The 20,332-nt window shown below is 50.9% G+C and overlaps 6 protein-coding genes across 6 annotated transcripts, besides 1 other annotated feature; 1 reads left to right on the top strand and 5 right to left on the bottom strand.

The window, feature by feature from the left end:
• Positions 1 to 20,332: part of a sequence feature (contig 1.29 1..525887(1)) that runs on past both edges of the window.
• Positions 73 to 1,778, top strand: ANIA_10240 (SUMO ligase MMS21; the record flags this gene model as incomplete). Its single annotated transcript, XM_050612911.1, has 2 exons — positions 73 to 965; positions 1,022 to 1,778. The coding sequence occupies exons 1-2, from the start codon at positions 214 to 216 to the stop codon at positions 1,776 to 1,778; spliced, it is 1,509 nt and encodes a 502-aa protein (XP_050468768.1). The 5' UTR covers positions 73 to 213.
• ANIA_01917 (protein dicB) lies at positions 3,098 to 4,115 on the bottom strand (the record flags this gene model as incomplete). Its single annotated transcript, XM_654429.1, has 2 exons — positions 3,098 to 3,146; positions 3,220 to 4,115. The coding sequence occupies 2 exons, from the start codon at positions 4,113 to 4,115 to the stop codon at positions 3,098 to 3,100; spliced, it is 945 nt and encodes a 314-aa protein (XP_659521.1).
• Positions 8,390 to 11,076, bottom strand: acuF (phosphoenolpyruvate carboxykinase PCK1). Its single transcript, XM_654430.2, has 4 exons — positions 10,619 to 11,076; positions 10,481 to 10,556; positions 10,219 to 10,419; positions 8,390 to 9,945 (listed from the first exon to the last, which is right to left on the bottom strand). Exons 1-4 carry the CDS (start codon positions 10,798 to 10,800, stop codon positions 8,602 to 8,604), a joined length of 1,803 nt encoding a protein of 600 aa, XP_659522.2. The 5' UTR covers positions 10,801 to 11,076; the 3' UTR covers positions 8,390 to 8,601.
• On the bottom strand, positions 13,270 to 15,121 carry ANIA_01919 (pfkB family carbohydrate kinase superfamily; the record flags this gene model as incomplete). Its single annotated transcript, XM_050612912.1, has 7 exons — positions 13,270 to 13,369; positions 13,466 to 13,558; positions 13,630 to 13,713; positions 13,798 to 13,878; positions 13,934 to 14,706; positions 14,795 to 14,922; positions 14,977 to 15,121. The coding sequence occupies 7 exons, from the start codon at positions 15,119 to 15,121 to the stop codon at positions 13,270 to 13,272; spliced, it is 1,404 nt and encodes a 467-aa protein (XP_050468769.1).
• Positions 15,818 to 17,946, bottom strand: ANIA_01920 (putative plasma membrane antiporter; the record flags this gene model as incomplete). Its single annotated transcript, XM_654432.1, has 10 exons — positions 15,818 to 16,179; positions 16,263 to 16,364; positions 16,418 to 16,540; positions 16,610 to 16,720; positions 16,776 to 16,954; positions 16,990 to 17,303; positions 17,360 to 17,533; positions 17,579 to 17,688; positions 17,753 to 17,821; positions 17,892 to 17,946. The coding sequence occupies 10 exons, from the start codon at positions 17,944 to 17,946 to the stop codon at positions 15,818 to 15,820; spliced, it is 1,599 nt and encodes a 532-aa protein (XP_659524.1).
• ANIA_01921 (protein pexK) lies at positions 19,040 to 20,181 on the bottom strand (the record flags this gene model as incomplete). Its single annotated transcript, XM_654433.2, has 3 exons — positions 19,040 to 19,449; positions 19,508 to 19,985; positions 20,115 to 20,181. 3 exons carry the CDS (start codon positions 20,179 to 20,181, stop codon positions 19,287 to 19,289), a joined length of 708 nt encoding a protein of 235 aa, XP_659525.1. The 3' UTR covers positions 19,040 to 19,286.

Genomic DNA, 20,332 nt, shown 5'->3' on the forward strand with positions numbered 1-20,332 from the left:
GACTAGTTTTATCGCGTCGCGCCCCCAGAGCAACAATCAATCTATGGGCTGTTTCAAGGAACTTTCTCGCTCGGACGCCGACCCAAAACCAAGGGGCTCAGTGGTAATACTCTCATTCAGTGAGCCTACCTAGCGACAAGGCTGGACTTCCTCTATAACTTCAGATTCACAGACCTGTCATACCATACAGCCAGCCTAAGGCAGATCGAGAGAATGCTCGCGACGCCAGGCTCATCTCACCTGCACAATCCCGCTTCGAGTTCTAGCCACAGAAACCGAGGCGGAAGCACAGCGGCGGCGACACCCAGCCGATCAGGAACACCCCCCCTCCCACAATATGAGCCGCCTATAGCCCCTCTCACCGACACAGGCCGACAAGCGCTCCTTGCCCTCCTCCGCGCGCAGAACTTGCGACAACTCAAAACTCATATTGGGCACGTCGAGACCAAACTTACGGATGCTGCGGGCGAGGTTAATGAGCGGTTGACGGATGCGAAGGTTCGGGCCAAAAAGAGAGCGGAGAGGGAGAAGGAGAAGGGTAAAGAGGCTAGCCGGTTTACTACGGGGAATGAGGATGGCGATGGCGGTGAAAATAGTGTCGGGGAGGAGGCGGATGAAGCGGCGGAGCTGAGGGAGTTAGAGGAGAGTGTTGAGGCTGTTACAAGGCGGTTGGACAAGAATATGCGGAGGGCGATTGATTCGGCAGTTAGGGTTGATGGGTTGGGAGAGGTGCTTGGGAAATTGCAGGTCGAGACGGAGACGAGTGCAAATGCGAGCAGTCAACGTCAGAGACAGAGGCGGCGGAGACGTGCTGAGGTAGAAGAGGAAGACGAAGAGGAAGACGACTTGTATGAGGCTACGCCTGAGCCGGAGGTGGATGGGGAGGTGCTGTCGTTGAGAGAAAAGCTTGAGAGGGCAATGGCTGAAGATCAAGCTAAATGGAACGAGATGACACTGACGGAGCGGTACGTCTGCTGCATAAGTTGTTCTTTTCTGGACACTGACAGGGCTTTATGAACAGCTACTCCAAACACAACGACTACGTCGGCTTCTACCGCATCATCCATGAAGCCAAAAACCCAGGCGAAGACATGCCCCCGCTTCCGCACGCCTCTACCTGGTTCGCGCATCTCGAAGAACCCAACATTTCTTCAGGATCATCCAGCGATGCCGCTCCTTCACGAAATACCCGCCGAATGCCTCGCAACCCCTCTCCGGCCTCTGATTCAGATGACCTCGCCATTGAACGCGAGCGCATCTCTCTCAGATGTCCTCTTACCCTCGTTCCCTTCCGTGACCCAGTTACTAGCACAAAATGCCCGCACAGCTTCGAACGGGAAGCCATAACCTCCATGATTGACCAGAGCGCCATGACCGTCCCAGCCGCAGCGTCAAGATCTGGCCGCGGCGGCCGTCGTATCCGCGCCGTGCAGTGCCCCGTTTGTTCAGAAGTGTTGACGAACAATGACCTCCGCGAGGATCCCGTGCTGCTCCGGCGCGTACGTCGTGATGAGGCGCGACGAAGACGGGAGCTTGAGGAGGAGGAAGAGGCGGAGCTTGTTCTTTCAGGACGAAAGAAGATTCGGCAAAGTGGGATTACGCTTGGGAGTGATGATGAGGATGATGGTGGTGAAAGTGAAAGCTGTAACAGAGCTATAATGCACATTGACCAAGTCCGGATCAAACAAGAGAGGGCAAGATCGCGTGGTGTTACTGAGGTTGAGAATCATGAGCAGGAGGAGCAAACTACAGCGACGGAGAGCGAAACACAGGATTAGAAGGAGGATAATGAAGACGAAGAGGGAAGAATAGAAAATTCAGGCTCAGATGAGAAACCCAGTAATAACGAGGAAGAGCAGTGGGAGGTATCCCAACCACGATTCTTCATGATTTGCCCTGACGCGGAGTGTAGCTCGCCTTAATTACTAACCAGCCTTACCCTAGGTACGCAGCGTAGCCTGTCATCATGTCATATTACGAAAAGTCCGAGTGTCCAATCAAGGTACGAAAACTGGGAAGATGCAGTTCTTGAACCTTCAGGTATAGAAGGGGAGAATAGCGACAGCACCGCGTATCTGAACTTTTTGACCTGCCCAATATAGGAAGGCACGCGACTAAGGAAGGTGCGAGGTAGGTAGAGTAGAAGGACCTTCTGCTTACCAGACTCGTCCAATTACTATGTGAACCGGTGCGTTTTGGGAATGCCGGTGAAGCAGGCATATCGGACTCAGATGAACGCAGTGTTTCAAACTTCAAACTTCAGGTATACCCAACAAGCCGGGCGTCAGCACTCTGCGTGATACTGTCTACTTGATGGCTGATAGCACTACAACCCGACTTGTCAGGTTATAAGTTCTTTTAAGATAGTCAATGGATCACCGATGCGAATATGTGGTATATTCCAGTACGAAGCTTTGTCAATTTGTATTGAGATACCCGTGCTAGGGCCAGGCCTGCAGTCTCTTCATTTTGGGTATTCAACCACTCCATACGTACAATTAGGTGTATTTGCAAACATGAGCACAGTCTGTCGCCGACATTTGTGCTGGCTTGCTCGTCATGGGTATACTAAGCACTGAAAACAATAAACAAGCAGTCGGCAATAAAACAGAGGGGAACATGCCCAGTCCTCGTGAGACGTAGGGAGACACACTCAAAACAAGAAACTCGAAAAATCACGTCAGTTTGTTGACGTAGCACGCAGCCTACAAAACTGAATGGGGAAATGCAACACAGCAGTAGTTTCGCAACAACGAGGTCTTCCTCGATAAGGGCGACCGAGGATCCACAATTCCAGATAGTGTCGCGGATCCTAGATACTGGGCTGTCGCCATCAAATAAATGGGTAATAATCGAGCTTTGAAAAAGCGTCCGAGACAGTTCTATTGCCTCCAGTTTGAGATGGTAATGACGTATTCGCACTCCAGCGCTGTATGTTCCATCTGGAAACTGTTCGATAAAGACAGAGTTCGTGGTAAAGATACGAGAATTTGAATCCACTCGCCGGATCATTGTGGAACTTCGAAATTGGGACCGCGAAAAAAGCAAATTTGGCCAAGTCGAGGCCTTGTCGCACGGAGTATTCTGTCGGCTGCGTTTACTTGGTAATGAGGTTCAAGTAATCCGCGACGATAAGAGTTACCATTCTAAAAGTGGAGCAGTGGGTCAGCGATAAGCAAAAAGAAAAATCAAAGTATGCACGGAGTGGGGGGGACTAACGCATGAGGGGCGATCCGCACATAGTATGTGCCAAACCCGCGATAGAACCTCAGCCAGCCTTCATCACGAACAACCTTGCGAGCACAGTCAAACATGCCCTTGTATGGCAACTGACCCGTCTTGGGATCTTTCTGTTGTTTTTGCAGGCGAGTCTTGACAAAGTCGAAGGGAAGCGAGAGGAAACTAGCGAAGAAACCAGCGATCGCTGAAGCAGCAAAGGTCTGGTTTTGCGCTGAAAGCGATGTTCGCGTCTTCAGCTGGGCTTTTGATTCCGCAAAGAAAGCCAACTGGCCGAGGTTGAGGGCCATTGCACGCACGACGGTGGGGAAAGCGCCAGCCCACAGGGCAGTCACTCCTTCGGCTTTGGAAATGCGGAACAATGCGTCGATGACGGACCGGTAGTGAGCCCGCGCCTCCGGAGGCTTGAGACCGTCTGACTGCATCCGAACAAGGGCCAAATCTGCCGGGTTACCGATCATAGCGGCGATACCACCAGCTGTCAAACCTGCGCCAGCGCGCTCGGCAAAAGTCACTTTTCGGTTCGCTGTATCAGCGTTCTTCGTTAATGCTTTCATGAAAGTGTCGAAGAATCCTAGACGGGCGGTTGTGTAAACTGCTTGACGCAGAAGACCGGCAGATAAACCGGTGTAGAGATCGAGCACTTTTCCTGATGCGATAATATTACGCGCGACGCCCAAGGCTGAAGGACGGGGCCCGGTGCGCACACCCTCGCCAGCGAGCTGTAAGCGCACTTTGATCATATCAATTGGCTGAATGACGACGGTAGCCGTCATACCGGCCAACCCGCCATTAATGAAGGGAAGAGCGGCACGAGTGTACGGATGGTGCAAGAAGTCGACGGCGGGTTTGGCCGACTCTTTAGTGGTGGAGGCCATGTTGATCAGGAAGCAGGATTCGAACCAGGCCTATGGGTAATTAGTCGGTTTCGTTCAGCAGCGGCATTGGCAGTGAGGAATGAGCTTAACCATGAACTGACCGATGATATATAGCGAAGGGGAGACGGGAAACTGACGGGAAGGAGAGCCGTTAGTAGAGGAAATGGCAATCGCAAGTAACACTGGACAAATTGGTGGAAAGAGTGGCTCGTGTGACGGGAATGACGTCGAGGAGAGGGGAAGGAGGTGGTATACCCGGGAATGCTTTATACCTAAGAGCCAAGAGAATGCCGGGATCAGATGGCCAGGCACTGCTCCAGACCGAGGACGATGGAAAAGAGGAGACGAGGAGATGAAGAAGATAAAACGGAGAGGGAGAGGTGCAGTTCCAAGGTTGAGGTCGTTGTCAGATGATTGACGAGGATTAGATGCGGGGAGAGAGCAGAGCCTATCGCTGAAGGACAAGAGAGCACTGCGTCTACTAAGAGTAGTCAAGTTTTAGACAGTCTACAAATTCAACAGGAAGAGTCCGATAGCTTCTTATATTTGCATCTTGCCGACAATATCCTAGCAATAACCGAGATCAGGCTCCGAGGGTTATAGCCCAGGTTAAGTAGTTCAATACTTCGGCGATAGGACAGCAATGACCTCCCAAATAATATTCAATCTCCAGACTCGGAGTAATTCGCACGCTAATGGAAATAACCCATGAATCCTGGGCTGGCTAGTGGCTGTCTCCACTGTACAGCTGAGACTGCTCTGAGGAGTGAGTCCAAGAAAAGTGGATGAGTGGATGAGAAGTGGATGAAGATACTAGAAATGCGGGGATGCTGTTCGAGCTGTCGGCGTGCATTAGTCCTCCAGTCTGTATCTGCAACGACTGTATCTTTTTCCCACCCAACATTTTTGCCTCCTATCTCGCTTTATTATGTCATGAACAGGTCCGGGATTTATTTCATTACCTCACTACACAATATTCCATTTGGTATCCTGGCGGGTGCTGAACTAACCACATTCGGCTGGCTCGAACAGGCGGGTAACTCCTGAATAATGCCAGGTGATATCATCGAAGCCACTCCGGCTTCTCTACCGACATTCCGCCCGAGCTTTATCATTCTCCCGCCGGTTTCCCGGGCTCTTCCCGAGCGTGATCATGGCACCACTGGAACTGATTGGTAGTGGCACTGGCTGTTGAGGCTCTAGTGAGCTATAATAACGGGTTCCGATATCTAGTGCCGCGGTGGACTGGGTTTGCCGGGCACGACGGTGATACCAATAGTCCACGTCGCAGCCCACAACTGGGTGGCCTTTCGTTGGGATGTGGGGTGGATCAAACACGACTCCTCTATTCTACAGTTTTTCGCTGTCGTGGACTGCCGTATCTGCTTGAGGTGACAGTCTGTTCTCATTGACGAACGTCCCGCTCCTCGTACTACGGAGAATAACTCGTCCGGACGGACCCATGACGGATCCCATTGATGGAACGTGGTCGATTGACCCGTGTTTACCGCCTCAAGACATTTGCTCAAGCATCTGGGGGCCGAGGAAAACCGTTTGGCTGGTGATTGCGTCGATATCATTCATCCTGACGATGCATGGAAATGCCGATTTCGGCGGAGACCGGAGGCGGAGCACTGTTGTCCATAGTCAAAGCAGTTGGGATGTGGGTTGATACTGAATGGCTAGGTAGGTGGTGTTGATAATGTAGTATCTGTTCTAAAGTCCGTGTCGAACAGGGGGTCTGAGGCATTTAAAGGGCCTTGATATTTATGTCACACGGTGCACTCATTAATCTGCGTAGACGGGATGATGCTCGACCATTGTGGCCAGACATCTACAGTATGTTCCATGAGTAGCCTGACGGTGCCCTAAGTGCCGATTGCAACTGGAAATACAAAAAGCATCCGAAGTTCGGAGGGTTCCTTCGTCAACATTTGTTGATTGAAGACCCATCTACCGCGTGGTGGGGCATGTTGACCAGGAACGGGGAAGGGAGCCTTAGAGGAAGGGGACAGCGGGCGCTAGAGGCATAGCCGATCTGGGCCTGATGGGTCTGGAGAACGGTAGTCCGGAGAGGCTAATCAGCATCTGGATGATACTCAGCAGGTGCTATCCGAGGGTAGTCGGACGGATGGCGGTACGGCAACTCCTGGGGAACGAACATGGAGCCGTTTGAGAATCTCCAGTGTAACCAAGACATGCAAGAGCGGCCTACTTGTGACAGTGTGGCAAAAGACCCTGTCTCTAGTGCCGACCTTGATAATAGGTTAGTATTTGATACACAAGTACCATGATATTGGAATGGGAGATGGAGTTGGCTGAGTCACCGTGAGAGGCCGGGAAAAGATATATGAATCGTTATTGTAGTCTACAGTTGCATACTAGTATAGTGGATTATACCATCATCGGTGGCCGGGTGGCCTAATGGTAAGGCGTCAGATTTCGGTTATCTTTAACCTCTGAAGATTGCGCGTTCGAGTCGCGTCTCGGTCGATTATTTTTTCTCAACTTTAGGAGATACTTTTACCATTGCTCTATACCTGCCTTAATAATAAGTAAGAACTCAAGGGCCGTTAACAGAACTTTAGGATCTAATGATGCACGTCCAACAGTACAAGGTTCCGGAAATTTTGCGATGGAGGAGCTCTCTACTATGACTACCTCACCTTTTTTTTTTCTGAGAATGCAGAGGACGAATATACGAGGTAGTGTAGGCGATCCGTTAGAAAAGTCCTTACTTAGTATACGGCCTGAAACACCTACAGTGCGGTGCTGAATGACTTGGTAACTTCAAGGGAGATATCGATACACGGTGCACCGATGTTACACTGGAGCAGGTATAACCGCATGCTTTCAGTCGCTACTCGGTTGCTCTTAACTCTCCAGCAGTCTCACCGCAGACCTCGGTAGTCCATCGCGGGGGGTAGTTTTCTGGGGCCGGACCAAACTGCGATTATGATATGTGCTCCCTTGGCTGCGTGGGTGCGAAGGAGAAAAAAAAAAAATCAAGACCGACCGAGACGCGACTCGAACGCGCAATCTTCAGAGGTTAAAGGTAACCGAAATCTGACGCCTTACCATTAGGCCACCCGGCCTTGATTGGTTAATGATTTTCTTATTTAAGCTTATAAAGAGAAGAATAAAAGGCTATCCTTTGCTCCGGACTTAGTAGGCTATGGAAATGGCTTTTGTCAATGGAGGGATATAATCTGAGGTCTCCTTTGACTACATGTTTCTGAGCCTCAGCGTGCTGCAATAGGAGGTGCTACTACGCTAGCATCGGGGTTCGCTATAGCTTTCCACAGGCGCTGCTGAGATCGGCCACGCAACTGCTACAAATCCTGGCGATATATATTCCGTGCGGTGTTTAGTATTATCTTCAGTTTGCGACTCCACCAACTTACCACCACTGCCCTCACAAGACCTTACGTACTACCACCAACAGCACGATATACAAGCTATAACCCGTGCTGACACAAGTAGATGAATTGGTGAGGGTTTGGTAGCTCTTCGTTTGGCTATGTGTTGGGCCGGCTCGACCGACATCCATAGGTTACAAGCGTTGGACTGCGATGGGAAAAAATTGGAGGGACAAGTACTAATAAACCAAGAGACCCCGAGAGCGTCATGCGGTGTACGAGTGGCCCTAACCTGGGTGAGGTGTTGATCTGGCCGATCATCATACCCTTAAATGAAGGGAACAATGCTAGATGTACCGGGTATACGGTGTGATATCAATATACTACAGTCAGATAGTCTATATCCTGCCCCAGCCCTATTTAGTTTGTTGGGACTGTACCAGGCCATAATTGAGTCCCCGGTTCCCACTTCCCAATATTATTAGCAAGTACAGTACGTACCGGGCTTAGTCCCAACATTGCGCGGAGGAATGTAGTCCGTCGTCCTCGCCTATATATTTTTGCGGCCACTGTCACCTCCGTGACAGAAAAATAATTCGATAAGTCTCCTAATTGGACTCGGGTTTTTATGTCATGCAAATTTGATCTACATATACCAAGGAAGGGGTAAAGGTAAGCTGACCTCGGACACTAATCCAATCTCGTCCCCAGATAAGAAGGCATGCATTCTTGATGTTCAGGCTTACCTTGGTAATCAAGGACCGAGCCAGCAAAGATGTCAACATGCTGTGACAGGAGCTTGCAAGATAATGTACGGTTAGAGTGGCAACCGATCATAGACATAATCGGTGGGATAATCGGTGGGACTACGATTGACTTCTTCCATGAGCCACAGAACGTTACCAAAAGAGAAAGAATTGGGAATAGCCACTGGATTGTCTAACATCTACTGACTATTTAGCACAGGAGCCAAAAGGCAAAGCCGGATTGTATCTTTCCCGGACCCCAGAAAGCAAGCAAACCCAAATAAACGCAGCACGCCATGCAATATTTTAGACAACAGAAAAGGGCATCATGGGAATAAAGAGGAAAATAACAAAGGAAACGATTCTATCTTCACCAGCCGATTACTGGACAACGGGACCGGCCGCGATGACTTCCTTGGTGGCTTGGTCAGCGTACTTTTGGAAATTCTCGTTAAACAGCTTAGCGAGCTTGTTGACCTCGTCCGAGAAGCTGGTGGTAGCGGTCCAGCTGTTCTTGGGGTTCAGAAGCTCATCAGGCACACCGGGGCAGCTCTTGGGCACGTGAAGGTTGAAGACGTCGTAAGTCTCGTACTCAGCCTTGGCGAGCTCGCCGCTGTGGATGGCATCGAGGATGGCACGAGTGTACTTGAGCGGGCAACGCTTGCCGCCGGTGGTGGCGCCAGCGCCAACCCATCCGGTGTTGAGAAGCCAGGCGTTGGCCTTGTGCTGAGAGATCTTGTCCGCGAGCATGCGGGCGTAGCGCATGGGGTGCAGGGCAAGGAAGGGCTGGGCAAAGCAGGAAGAGAAGGTAGCCTGGGGCTCTGTGACACCGTCCTCGGTACCGGCCATCTTGGAGGTGTAACCGGAGATGAAGTGGAACATGGTCTGCTCGGTGGTAAGCTTGGAGATAGGGGGGAGTACACCACGAGCATCGCATGTGAGGAGGATGATGTTTGAGGGGTGGCTGTCGGAGAGGCAGGGAACCTTGGCGTTCTCAATATACTCGATGGGGTAGGCACAGCGGGTGTTTTCGGTGAGGGTGGAGTCGTCGTAGTCAACAACGCGGCTGATGGGGTCGAAGACGACGTTCTCGAGGACGGAACCAAAGCGGATGGCGTTGAAGATATCAGGCTCCTTCTCGGCGGAGAGGCCAATGCACTTGGCGTAGCAGCCACCCTCGATGTTGAAGACACCACGGTCAGTCCAGCAGTGCTCGTCGTCACCGATCAAAGCACGCTTGGGGTCGGCGGAGAGGGTGGTTTTGCCAGTTCCGGACAGACCGAAGAAGACAGTAACGTCGCCGTTCTGGCCCTCGTTGGCAGAAGAGTGCAAGGTCAGGACATTGTGCTTGACGGGCATCTCGTAGAAGAGGATGGTGAAGACACCCTTCTTCATCTCTCCGGCGTACTCAGTACCGAGGATAACCATCTCCTTCTCGGCAAAGTTGATAGCGACGGAGGTGGCAGATGTCATACCCTCAGTGAAGCGGTTGGCAGGGAAGGAACCAGCGTTGTAGATCACGTAGTCAGGGTGGAAGTGCTTAAGTTCTTCGGCAGAAGGTCGGATAAGCATGTTGCGCATGAAGAGAGCATGGTAGGCGCGCGCGCAGACGACACGGACGCTGATACGGTAGCGCTCATCCCAGCCAGCGAAACCATCAATCACGTAGATACGGTTTCGGGTGTTGAGGTAGTCGACAGCACGCTCACGGTTGATACGCCAGACCTGGAGAAACCCTGTCAGTAACGGGACCTATGTATAGTGACGTCACACTAGCCCTGCAAGGCACCTGCATGCAGATCGACAGACGACCCACGACAACGACAAACCCAAACCAGGCTAGTTGGTCAGGTAGCACAATTTCAAAATGCCTCAACCCAATAGAGCATGAGGCATTTATCAACAAATGTAACCACTCGGAGGGAAAGTCGACGGCAGCTTGTGCATGATGGACGAAGAAAGGGCTAGGCAAGGGATAAAACAGAAAGCTTGACTTACATCCGGGGTCATAGGCTTGTTGACGGGTCCCCACCAGACCTCCTTCTCTGAAGACTCCTCCTTCACGATTCGCTTATCTGAAGGAGAGCGACCAGTTTTGGCGCCAGAGTAGGCTGTGAGAGCACCGCTTGATGTGATAGCAGTACCAGTCTCGTAGACAAGAGCGTCTTCATAGAGGGCAGCGACAGAAGGGTTGGCAATCTAGTCTAGTTAGTACTAAAGTCTAAACGACAATGAGGCATGGTCGAGGTGTTCAGCTTACAATAGCAACGCGGTCGTAGTCGATGTGGGCGTGTTCATGAAGTTCTTCTTCGAGTTCGGTGTGGCCCTTGCCGGGTCTAGACAGTGAGGTCAGTACCATGGACGACTGAAGCCACGACAGCGAGGTAGAATGACATACTGGACACCACCAGGGTGCAGGGCAGTACGGTTCACAGAAGTAGCAACCATGTTTCTTAGCGATGTCGAATGATAGTTATTGTTCCGTTGCCTTTCGATTTGCTGTTGGTAGAAATCTGAGTAAAGAGGTCCTGGTTCGGGGGGGCCAGCAGGGGGTATATGTATGTTTGCACCAGGAGCCATGATCCAGCCGTATACTCAGTTCTTGGTCGTCCCGGCCGACGCTTCTCCACAGTCTGGCGGGAGATGTCGGGGCAAAGGGCCGAGTTGAGGCGACTGAGCAGAGTTGCGATAGCCCGAATAGACCCGAACCCCAGATGTGGACACGAATTGGTTCCGGAAGAGCGAAGCGGCTGAACCAACAAGAATGAAGGATCGGGGTAAAGTGTTATCAGAGGTTGGCTTAGTGCAGCACACAGTATTTCGTGCGTGTCGCCGTAATGCAGCTAAGCAGCTAAAATGCCTCAGCGGAGGTTAGGATGATTGAGTGAGAGAAGAGGAAAACTTGTTCGATTTATGAGGCGGCAGGACCACGAGCGGCCGCTGCAAACGACAATGGTCCAGCACCCGCCGGGTCTCACTGGCCACTGTGTCAACAGTGGCCAACAGTGCCAATGATGACACCATCTCTGGCGACCAGATCGCATGGTAAGCCTCTCAGACTGCTCAACGACGTTCAGCGGGCCAAGGGAACTTGGATAACTTGGAGGACGTTCATGATGACGTTGAACTGACCCATGTGTTCCACGTTGGAAGGCCGCCGCTGAGTGGACGAGCCTAAACTCCCGAATTTGCGGGGATAGGCCAGGCAGGCAGGCATCAACTCTTGGTCGTCTTGGTCCTCTGGGAAGCTATCTGCAAACGGCGTCGCGCGGAACTCTATCTACACTGAGTACATTCCCACAAGACTTGCAATCACCATGAACACAGAACCACGACAACTCTGACTTGATTCTGGCAGCCAAAATACCAATAATCAATAATGCCTCATTCAATCTGCAATAGTCTGCAGACACGAAAAAGGAGGCCCGAATGACGAAAGACCGGGTTTGGCTCGGGATCCCCCCAAGCCCCCACTGAGCCGATGACTAACCTCTTCCGAGGCCAACCGCCCATCAACCAATCAGAATCTAGATATCTATTGATTGCCAATCCAGCGCCACTGGGCACGCATGAACGCGGGCAGAAGTCATTGCCGTCCTCGTTTCACGATGATGTGTGGTTCGGATACAGCAGGTTCTGCACACTTTTTTCGCTTCCATGCTGGGGCGCCAAAAGTACGTAAGTTCAATAGAACTCCGAAGTTCGCTCGTGACTTGATTTTTTATGAGCACATGATGAACGATGCGGTGATCTAGACTGCTCCCTAGATGGCCCCCAGCGGGCCCCCGCTGTCCCCAGCTCATTTCTGGCATTCTAGCGAGTTTTACACCTCACGTGAACAGGTCCATTCTTTCCGTATCGAGAAGGCACGGCTGAACCGTCTTGCACCTGGCACCTGCGCTCCCGCAGACGTCAGCTGTACCGCCACTGCTGCCGGCAGTGAGCCAGAAGCAGCGAGGCAGTGTGCATGAGTCCTTGCTGTGCAGGCGTCATGGGTTGCCGTACCCCGCATCCGCCGAGCTTGAGCCTGGGCCACGCGGGCGGATCCCCGGACCTAGGCTTACCTGGGATGGTGAGGAGGTCGGCAGGATGCAGCCCTACTCTGTATCGAGAGTGGTGCTAGTCTGAATGTAGTTGAATGTCACTGGATGTTACTGGATGTTACTGGATGTTAGCTGGATGTTAGTATTCAGGACTGGCGTTCCTGATCTTTCCTTTTTCTCCGGTTAACCGTCTACGGAAAGGCTTCTTGTGACCGCTCGCTGTGGCGTACGGGGGAAATCCCGGGTACCGCCACCCGTCATGGGAGCTTTGAGACGAGGACCCTCAGCTATAAAGCTCTGTTGCAGACGAGCAGCTCCACATCGGGCAAGATAGGAAGCAATCCGATTCATGTGCAAAAGGCACAGTCCTAAATTAAGAGCCTGAGAGCTGGGCTAGACCAGGGCCCGCGTCTCAGGAGTCGAATCCAGGTGTTGTGGAGAGGATTATGCAGGGGCTTGAAACCGGGAGAATTAGGAAGAATTGGGAACGCTTGCATGTTGAACGGCAGGCGCAGCAACAAAGATTCCGACAGCAATAAATGCCTCATAGCTGGTGCCGAACCTCGATAATAGATCAGCGATAGTGCTCGTCCAACTTGCCCATTTGCAACATGCCAATTTGCCAATATTTCCATTTTTTCCAATATTCCAATTTTTCCGAAATTTAGAGTGGCCTTTGTGGGCACAAACACAGTTTTTTCGCGCGAACTGCACGTTCGCGCGGCCGGATATTTATCCTGGACTTGTGCACAGTCCGTCTCGGCGAGATCTATTGAGTTGGGATTCTTCCGTGATGGTGCCTAACATTTACGTATCGCGGCCTATGAGTCGGTAAAGACTCGGTTGCCATCTCGATGCAATCCGAAGCGATAACAATCGGCAATCCAATAACATCGTCTCTAGATATCGTGGGCTCCGATCCAAGCAATACAATGATCCCTTATTTCTTGCCATCGTATTTGATACATCACCTATTCAACCGGTCCTCGCCTGCTAAGGAGATTACTTATCGTGGGGTTTCATTATTGAGAGGTCTGTCGTTCTTGGTGAGTGCAGCCACACTTGAAATTATCAGCGTTTTATGGTCTTCTGGATCGGCCCAGATCCTGTTCATGGTTGCCAATCTTCTAAGTTGTAGTCTAATTTAATGCGTTGTGCATGCGCTACTAAAGGCTTCAAGATGGTCCAGGGCTGAGACACACTTTGAGCGTGTTTCTTGAATGACCAGTTCTTCATTGATGTATATCACAAGACCGCCGCTAGACTTGAGGAGCTGCTGCTTCGGGAGACGATGTCTGCATGTTTGCCAGGTATGCCAGGTATGGTATTGAAACTCCGTCAGCGCTAGTTGCGCTTCGAGCCTCACTTAACCAAGACGAAGACTATCAGACGGTGGGGATCCCGCATAAAATAGCCGGCGTTGTGCAGACTTGAAGCGGCTGGCTTTGCGCTGTCGACGTTGTCCGCAGTGTCTTAGCCGACTATTTCGAATTGGTATAGGGTAGTGCCTGAGATCCTGCGCGTTCTGTTTTACCGTTGCGGCGGTTCCAAGAGCATCCGGCTGTCTTGAATGCTCTGGGCGGTGCTCGTAATGTGGTCAATGTGGCCGAGGACTCTGGTCAACTTGATATTGTCACAATAAGTGACTTCAGTCCACAGACCGAGAGTACTCTGCACCTCCAATACTCCGTTTATACTCGCTCAACCGCTCAAGTACATTCTCCCCGTTCCACAGCTCTGCAGATGCTGATGCCCCTTCGTTCCTGGTCAGTCGCGGCAACCCAACTTGCTCCAGCGCAAATGATGCACCAATAGATCCATAACAAGCTGCCTGGACCGCATCTTCCGTCAGAAGGTCCCCGATGGTAAACGCACCAAGAAACGCATTCCCTGCTCCAGTCGGATCGACCACCTTGTCGTGCCCATATCTGTAGAAAGGCGGTAGCCACGTAGGTGGGATATGGCGCGCGCATACAAGGCAGCCTTCCTCGCCAGCTCGCACGATCATGAACCCCTTCGCGTCGGGACCGATACCTTCATTTGTATTTAGAAACTCCAGCGCCATAGACTGGATCTTCTCTTTGTCTAGAAAGCGGGTGGATAATGGTTCTCCGAAAAGGCGGGCCAACTCTAGGTGATTCGGTGAGAATACATTGACAGTACCTGTGGCCTCTATGCATGGCTGCAAGTTCTCTGCTTTGCAGGAGAGGGGGGCGGGTTCCCAGATGATGAGCGGGTTCGGTATGCCGAAACCCTGTCTAAGAGCTAAGATTTCCGAGGCTCGGCTCCTGATATTTGCCGGAGATTCGAGGAAGTGATAGGCTTTCGACCTTGAGAGTGGTGTACTCTTCAAGCTACTGACGTCAACCTGGAGAATTGATGTTGTGTACATGAAGTCTTTGGCTGAGGATGAGTTAGCCTTGATTCTTGCATAGATGAATGACTGGACACCGGGATTTTGCACGTCCAAATGTGGTATCCTTGTACTCGAGCAACCCTCTCGTTGATGGCTTGCTACATTCCTCCTTTACTATCATTGTAGCACCCCAGCTTTCGAGATAGCGCTGTCTTAGCTCGGGAAAGTCATTCCCTATATTCATCATCCAGCCAAGGGAGCGACTCAGTGGAGTAGGAAGAAACAATCGAGCACCGAGCGAAGCTATAGGACCTTGTTAGTCTTTAAAATCGAATTTATACTGGGCGAGAAACCAACCATAAGCTCCTGAGCCGCCGAGGATATCGGTCAATGGCTCCTGGCCCGGTAGGCGAATCTCGTCGAGCACTAGGAGACCAAGGCTTGTGAAGGAAATGCTTGGCTTTTCATCATAGGCCTCACTGTCGCTAAGCACTGGATTCATAATATCATGGATGTCTGATATCCCGGAAGAATACATGTATGCTGCTGTCCAATAGCTTCAGGTATAATGACCGTGTGACCGATATCCCGCCCAATTCTCAACACAACCAATCACCACCTACCACTCAAAGCGGGGCTTCATGGCGGGGTAGGAAATAAAACACACTGAAAAGACGTCTTCATTCTCACAAAATACTGATTCTTCATTCGAACCATCATCTCTTGATCTGCTGGTAGAGATCTCAGCTGAGAACACAAGGTCCTCATAACCCCTGCTCCACAGGCAACGGCGCCGAGCCTGCTAACCAGCCTGATGTATAGGAAGACCTTATTCCAGCCAAAGCGAACACCGTTAACATAGAAAAAATGGCTCACAACGCTTGCCCCAAGTGCGGTGCTAGTATCTCCGGCGACAACAAGAGCTGCAACTCCTGCGGAAGCGTATGCCTACCTCCCGTTCTGGCTTTCTGGGCAACCATGATAAGAGCTGGACTGACTGCTTATCACAGACTTGCCCTGTCTAAGTCGGACTCTTCATCCGGAGGGATCATGATGGTGGAGGTGAACTTTTTATCTGCGTATATGGGTAGGGCTCAGGGTGCGGGAACGGTAGCCCGTTCATGAATAGTGACCCAACTGATGAGAATAAATGTGATACCTGTTTCTTTGCACATGATACGTAGATTCTCTACGACCATCACACTAGATTCCTTGGATTAACTTCGTGATTTAGACGCTGGCTTGCTTCTTGTGGGATTGGCGTCTCTGAGATGTAGGACATTGAGCTACGCTCGCTTCGTGGTCGGATTCTTTCACAGGACTCTTGCAGGTAGCTTGATTCTTTCTCGTCGTCCGAATCATCATTGAGGACGCTGGGGTGGGTTGGCTCTGCAAACTGATTGTTGACTAGTACCGAATGTCGCTGCCGGTCGACCGTGCTGTTGTTCGGTAACGGTTCATTCTTGGATAAGAGAACTACTTCCACAGGGTGGTCGTGAACCTTCGGAACCCTCGAAGCCTTGTAGATGACGTAGAGAATGGGGACGGACAGGCCATGCACTATAATGGAAACTAGAACTAGCCAGTATACCACTGTTTGACCGTCAAAATAAGCATACCGCAGCCTTAGTGTGGTGGCTTACCTGGCCTCATAGCGGCGGTTAGGCTGTTAATTTCTTCGTCACTTTCTCCTGGGTCTGGAAATAGTCGTCGGGCATACTCTACATACGCAATAGCCCCAACCCCTCCAATGGTCAGTAGTCAGTATATGGCAGAACAGTACATAGGTAAAACTCACCTATTGGGCCAAAATGCCCCATGAACAAAGCCTCCTTCCAATTGCTGCAAATCTCAGGCATAAACCGGTATCCGGCCATTATCGCGGGGATACGGCGAAAGACTAGAATCATCATTCCCAGCCCTAAAAGACGTGATATAGTTATGCCGGTGGTTTCAGGCCTATGGAACTCTTCCCAGGGCATGACCGTACCAAGGTATCCAAAGGTTATATGGTTCAAGATGGTCTCCAGTGACGAATTAAACGAGTCGTGTCGTGTCTGGAGTTCCGCATTGTACATCCCATCCCAATTCAGCATGTTACCTGCTATAAAACAGGCCAGGGTTTCATCAGAGCCGAAGCAGCCGCAAGAGCCCACAATGAACGCTCCCAGCAACGCAGGAACCAGTGTAAAGCTGTCGGAGTCGATCCACTTCCTGCTCCAGGATCAGCACTGATCCATGAACCTTTACCACGAGGGGCAGCGCAACTACCTCTTGGATGAAAAAGTAAGGACCTTTCGGCACATGAAGCCAACAGTAGTCCCATAAGCGCCACCTAGGATAATCATGTACAGAAGCCCCTCGACAAACCAATGCTTCAGAGCTTCGCCCGCCCCACCCCCAAAGCGTCCGACGTCAGTCGCCCCAAGAAGATCTGCACCTCCTCTGGTGAGATCAAATTCCTCTAATACAGCGGCATTTGCAGGCGTGTCGGCGTATCGGAGTAGTGCTAAGCCTAGCAGCAGGAATGAGAAACCAAAGCCGTCATTGCCGCCTGCCTCGGAGGAAATGAACTCTCGGAGATGTCGGCGGACATAATTGTCAGTGAAAGGGCCCTTGGCAATAGCTTGGGATAAAATGGGGTCTGTGCAAGTTACGCAGGACCCGATAATGAGAGCTGCAAGCTATCATCCCGTCATGGGTTAGTTAAAGCGGTATACCAGAAGCAGAGGAGACTCACAAAAGAGATATGCGGAACCATCAACTTGATGCAAGCTGATGATGCGACCCATCCTATAGCCATCAAAGGAAGCAGGCATAACGTCATTTCCTTAAGGCGGCGCTTCAGATATCTCTTTGGCAGCTCATAGCCGGCTTTAACCAACTGAATCCCGATCACAAGTCGAGCCAATGCCTAGGTTTGTCAGTCACACCTTGCTAATGTGTTCGCACCACATACATATGTCACTTCGCTTGTCGTGCTCTCGCTTTCATTGCTTCGATAATGGGGCACTCTCAGAAGATTCGCAGCAGATGGCCCAAAAGCAGCACCAACGGCAAAAGCAGGCACTAGAAGACAAGATATCAGCACCGAGGTGGAAGCAATTGATAATTAGATACGTTAGATACGTACAAGCTTCACCAAGGTACCATCTTTGCTTGACTTTCAATGAAATGAAACCGATTATCAGGACGTAGAGACCTATATCAAAGGCATAGTCAGCAAAAAAGGATATAAAAGTGATCAAAGACTGTAACGAGCGTGTACTTACATGTAACTACCAGGATAACATTCAGGGCACTAGTTTCGAGAATTGGATGTAGCATGGTGCTGGAGACAAACTGCCTGTATACCTTGCAGCAACTATCTTCGATGGATCATTGAGTGAGCTGATGGATTTAAATATAGGCTTACGTTTCCAGGCTGCAACATTGCTGATTGATCCAAGATTTTGAATGTTAACTAGACAGAGAAAGGTATTATCACTTTAAGGGCACGTACCTATCACAGGCAGCTTGGAATGCTATGATCCGGCGTAACGAAGGGGTGCCCCGAAACACACATAAACAGCCAAATTCATTTATCATTTGACCCCTTGACTCTTATCTCATGTAGAGAACCGTCACCTGCATTCAATATAAACTAACGGTGGGGCATGTAATGCGCCCTTACACTCAAGGGTCCACCTAGTGTTTAGGATCTGCCTGTTTTTGGGGAGCCTTTGACAGCTGGACAGTGAAACGCCAACAATGGATGTCCCTCGATTAACTGTATAGACGAGCATCGAGCAATAATAACCCAGCTTGAACTTGTCATTGGATGCGATGCGAGAGCGGACATAGAAACGAGTCGAGCCCCGGTTCGGTATTGCTGCATGCTTTTTGATCTCAGTTCTGGATGTTTAAGAGCTGGTGGCGCCAACTTGAAGCAGGCTATTTGCAATAACGAAAAATTGTGGCGTCCAAATCAGCGTTGCAGTCCAATAATGCCGCGTCATGATTCCGGGCAGCTTTGCTTTTGTTACCGAGATAAGCCAGCATTAGGAGACCCGATCTGTGCCAGTCTCGCTTCCAGATGTTGCTCGTTGGAGGGGAAGGTGCTATGCCTCGCACGTCAGATTGAAAGTGACGCTGCATTACACAGCGTCACTTCATCAGGATGAGCGTTTTGTACTGTTGGAACTGCGTAGTGGCTGGAAGCTTATCCTCCGTGAGGCATACGTAGGGTGAAGCTGAAGCTTAGGGGCTTGTGGGTCATGATCGACGTGTCATGCTCGAGTCGACAGTCGAGATGTCTGTGCTGTGTCTGAAATATAGGTTTGAGAGAACCGGAGTTGACGAGAGGAAGAAAGCGCTGTTAAATTCGGGGAAGCACGAAATCATATATCTAAAATACATATAATACCCATAAATAGCCGTGCTAGGGCACTGTCCAGACAAAAAACGGTTGAGATCGAGCTAGAAGTGACTAACGAACCAGTTTTTCTGGTGCCACGCGCCTATTCCTCCTTCCAAGCATTTGTGCAAGCAGAGCAGGCTATCCCAGGTGCATCCCCTCTAGCACTAGCGACGTGAATATTTTGACGCCGACGGAAAATACACCCCAGGAACCAGTTTAGAAGCCAGTCATCACAAGGCTATCTCTAGCCACTCATTTCGATGGGTGTTTAAGCGGTCTTTCGCCATTGACTCCACACACCGATCAAACTGCTGATTGTACCAGCGATGCCCACAAGGCCATCGTCGAGGTTTGCGAGCCCGATAGCTGAAACGGGAACCGTCAAGTCGCAAAGGTCGGAGATAAGTTGGATGCGGGCTGCCGAGCGTTCCCTAATTGAAACACAGTTAGCCTCCATGGTTGAGCGCGGATCAGCGGTCAAGTGCATACTTCTCGAGCTTCTTCGCCTCCACGACTCCTTCACCCTCCTTCAAATCCAGGGTCTTCTGCTTCTGGCTCAGCCTCCATAGGGTATAGACACCCGCGAGCACGCTGCAGGCCAGTCCGGAGAACCAGGCGCGATAAGCAGAGTCTTGCAGGCGTTTGACACTCGCAAGTTTCCGGAAGCCGATCACGTCGACGACTGTGACTGTGTCGAGGGACAGGTAACCGGCATAACCGAGCTGGCGACCGATAGCCAAGTATCGCAGGACGGGATCGATGGGACCCTTGTTGTCAGCTGCAAGAGCGGCAGCCTTGAGATGTTCAATGAACTTTCCAATCCTCAGAATCTTTCGTGTTGTTCCGAACTGCTTCTTGACTGCATTGTACGGGGCAATCGCGGTTTGCGGCTGGTTGGTGCGGTACAGATACCAGGCATAGAAGCGCGAGAAGTATTGAAGGGTGCGAAGAAGCTTGTCACGACCGACTATTGAACCACATTAGAATCCAGGTATAGTTTGACGTAATAGCCTCTTCGCGCTTCTTTTAAGCTCGGCTTGCTAACCCGAACTTGGAGCAGCGAGATGGATAAATTATTAAGAACTTCTTCACGTACCTGTTGTAGCCACAAAGCGCAGATAGTGCGCCAAGGCAGGGTGATAAACCAGAGCGTCTGCAACCATTTTCGCTATATGTCACTTGTCGCGATAACCTCTGATCCGTCGGCAAATGAGTTTGATTCCGATAACGAGGTGAAAGAGGGTGCAGATTAACAGGCCAGCTGTAAAAGATAGATAGAGACAGTGTAGAGGCTTGGTGAGATGGCCGCTCCAC

Source organism: Aspergillus nidulans, chromosome VII (assembly GCF_000011425.1).
Source record: "Aspergillus nidulans FGSC A4 chromosome VII".
In the NCBI taxonomy this organism is placed as follows: Eukaryota; Fungi; Ascomycota; class Eurotiomycetes; order Eurotiales; family Aspergillaceae; genus Aspergillus; species Aspergillus nidulans.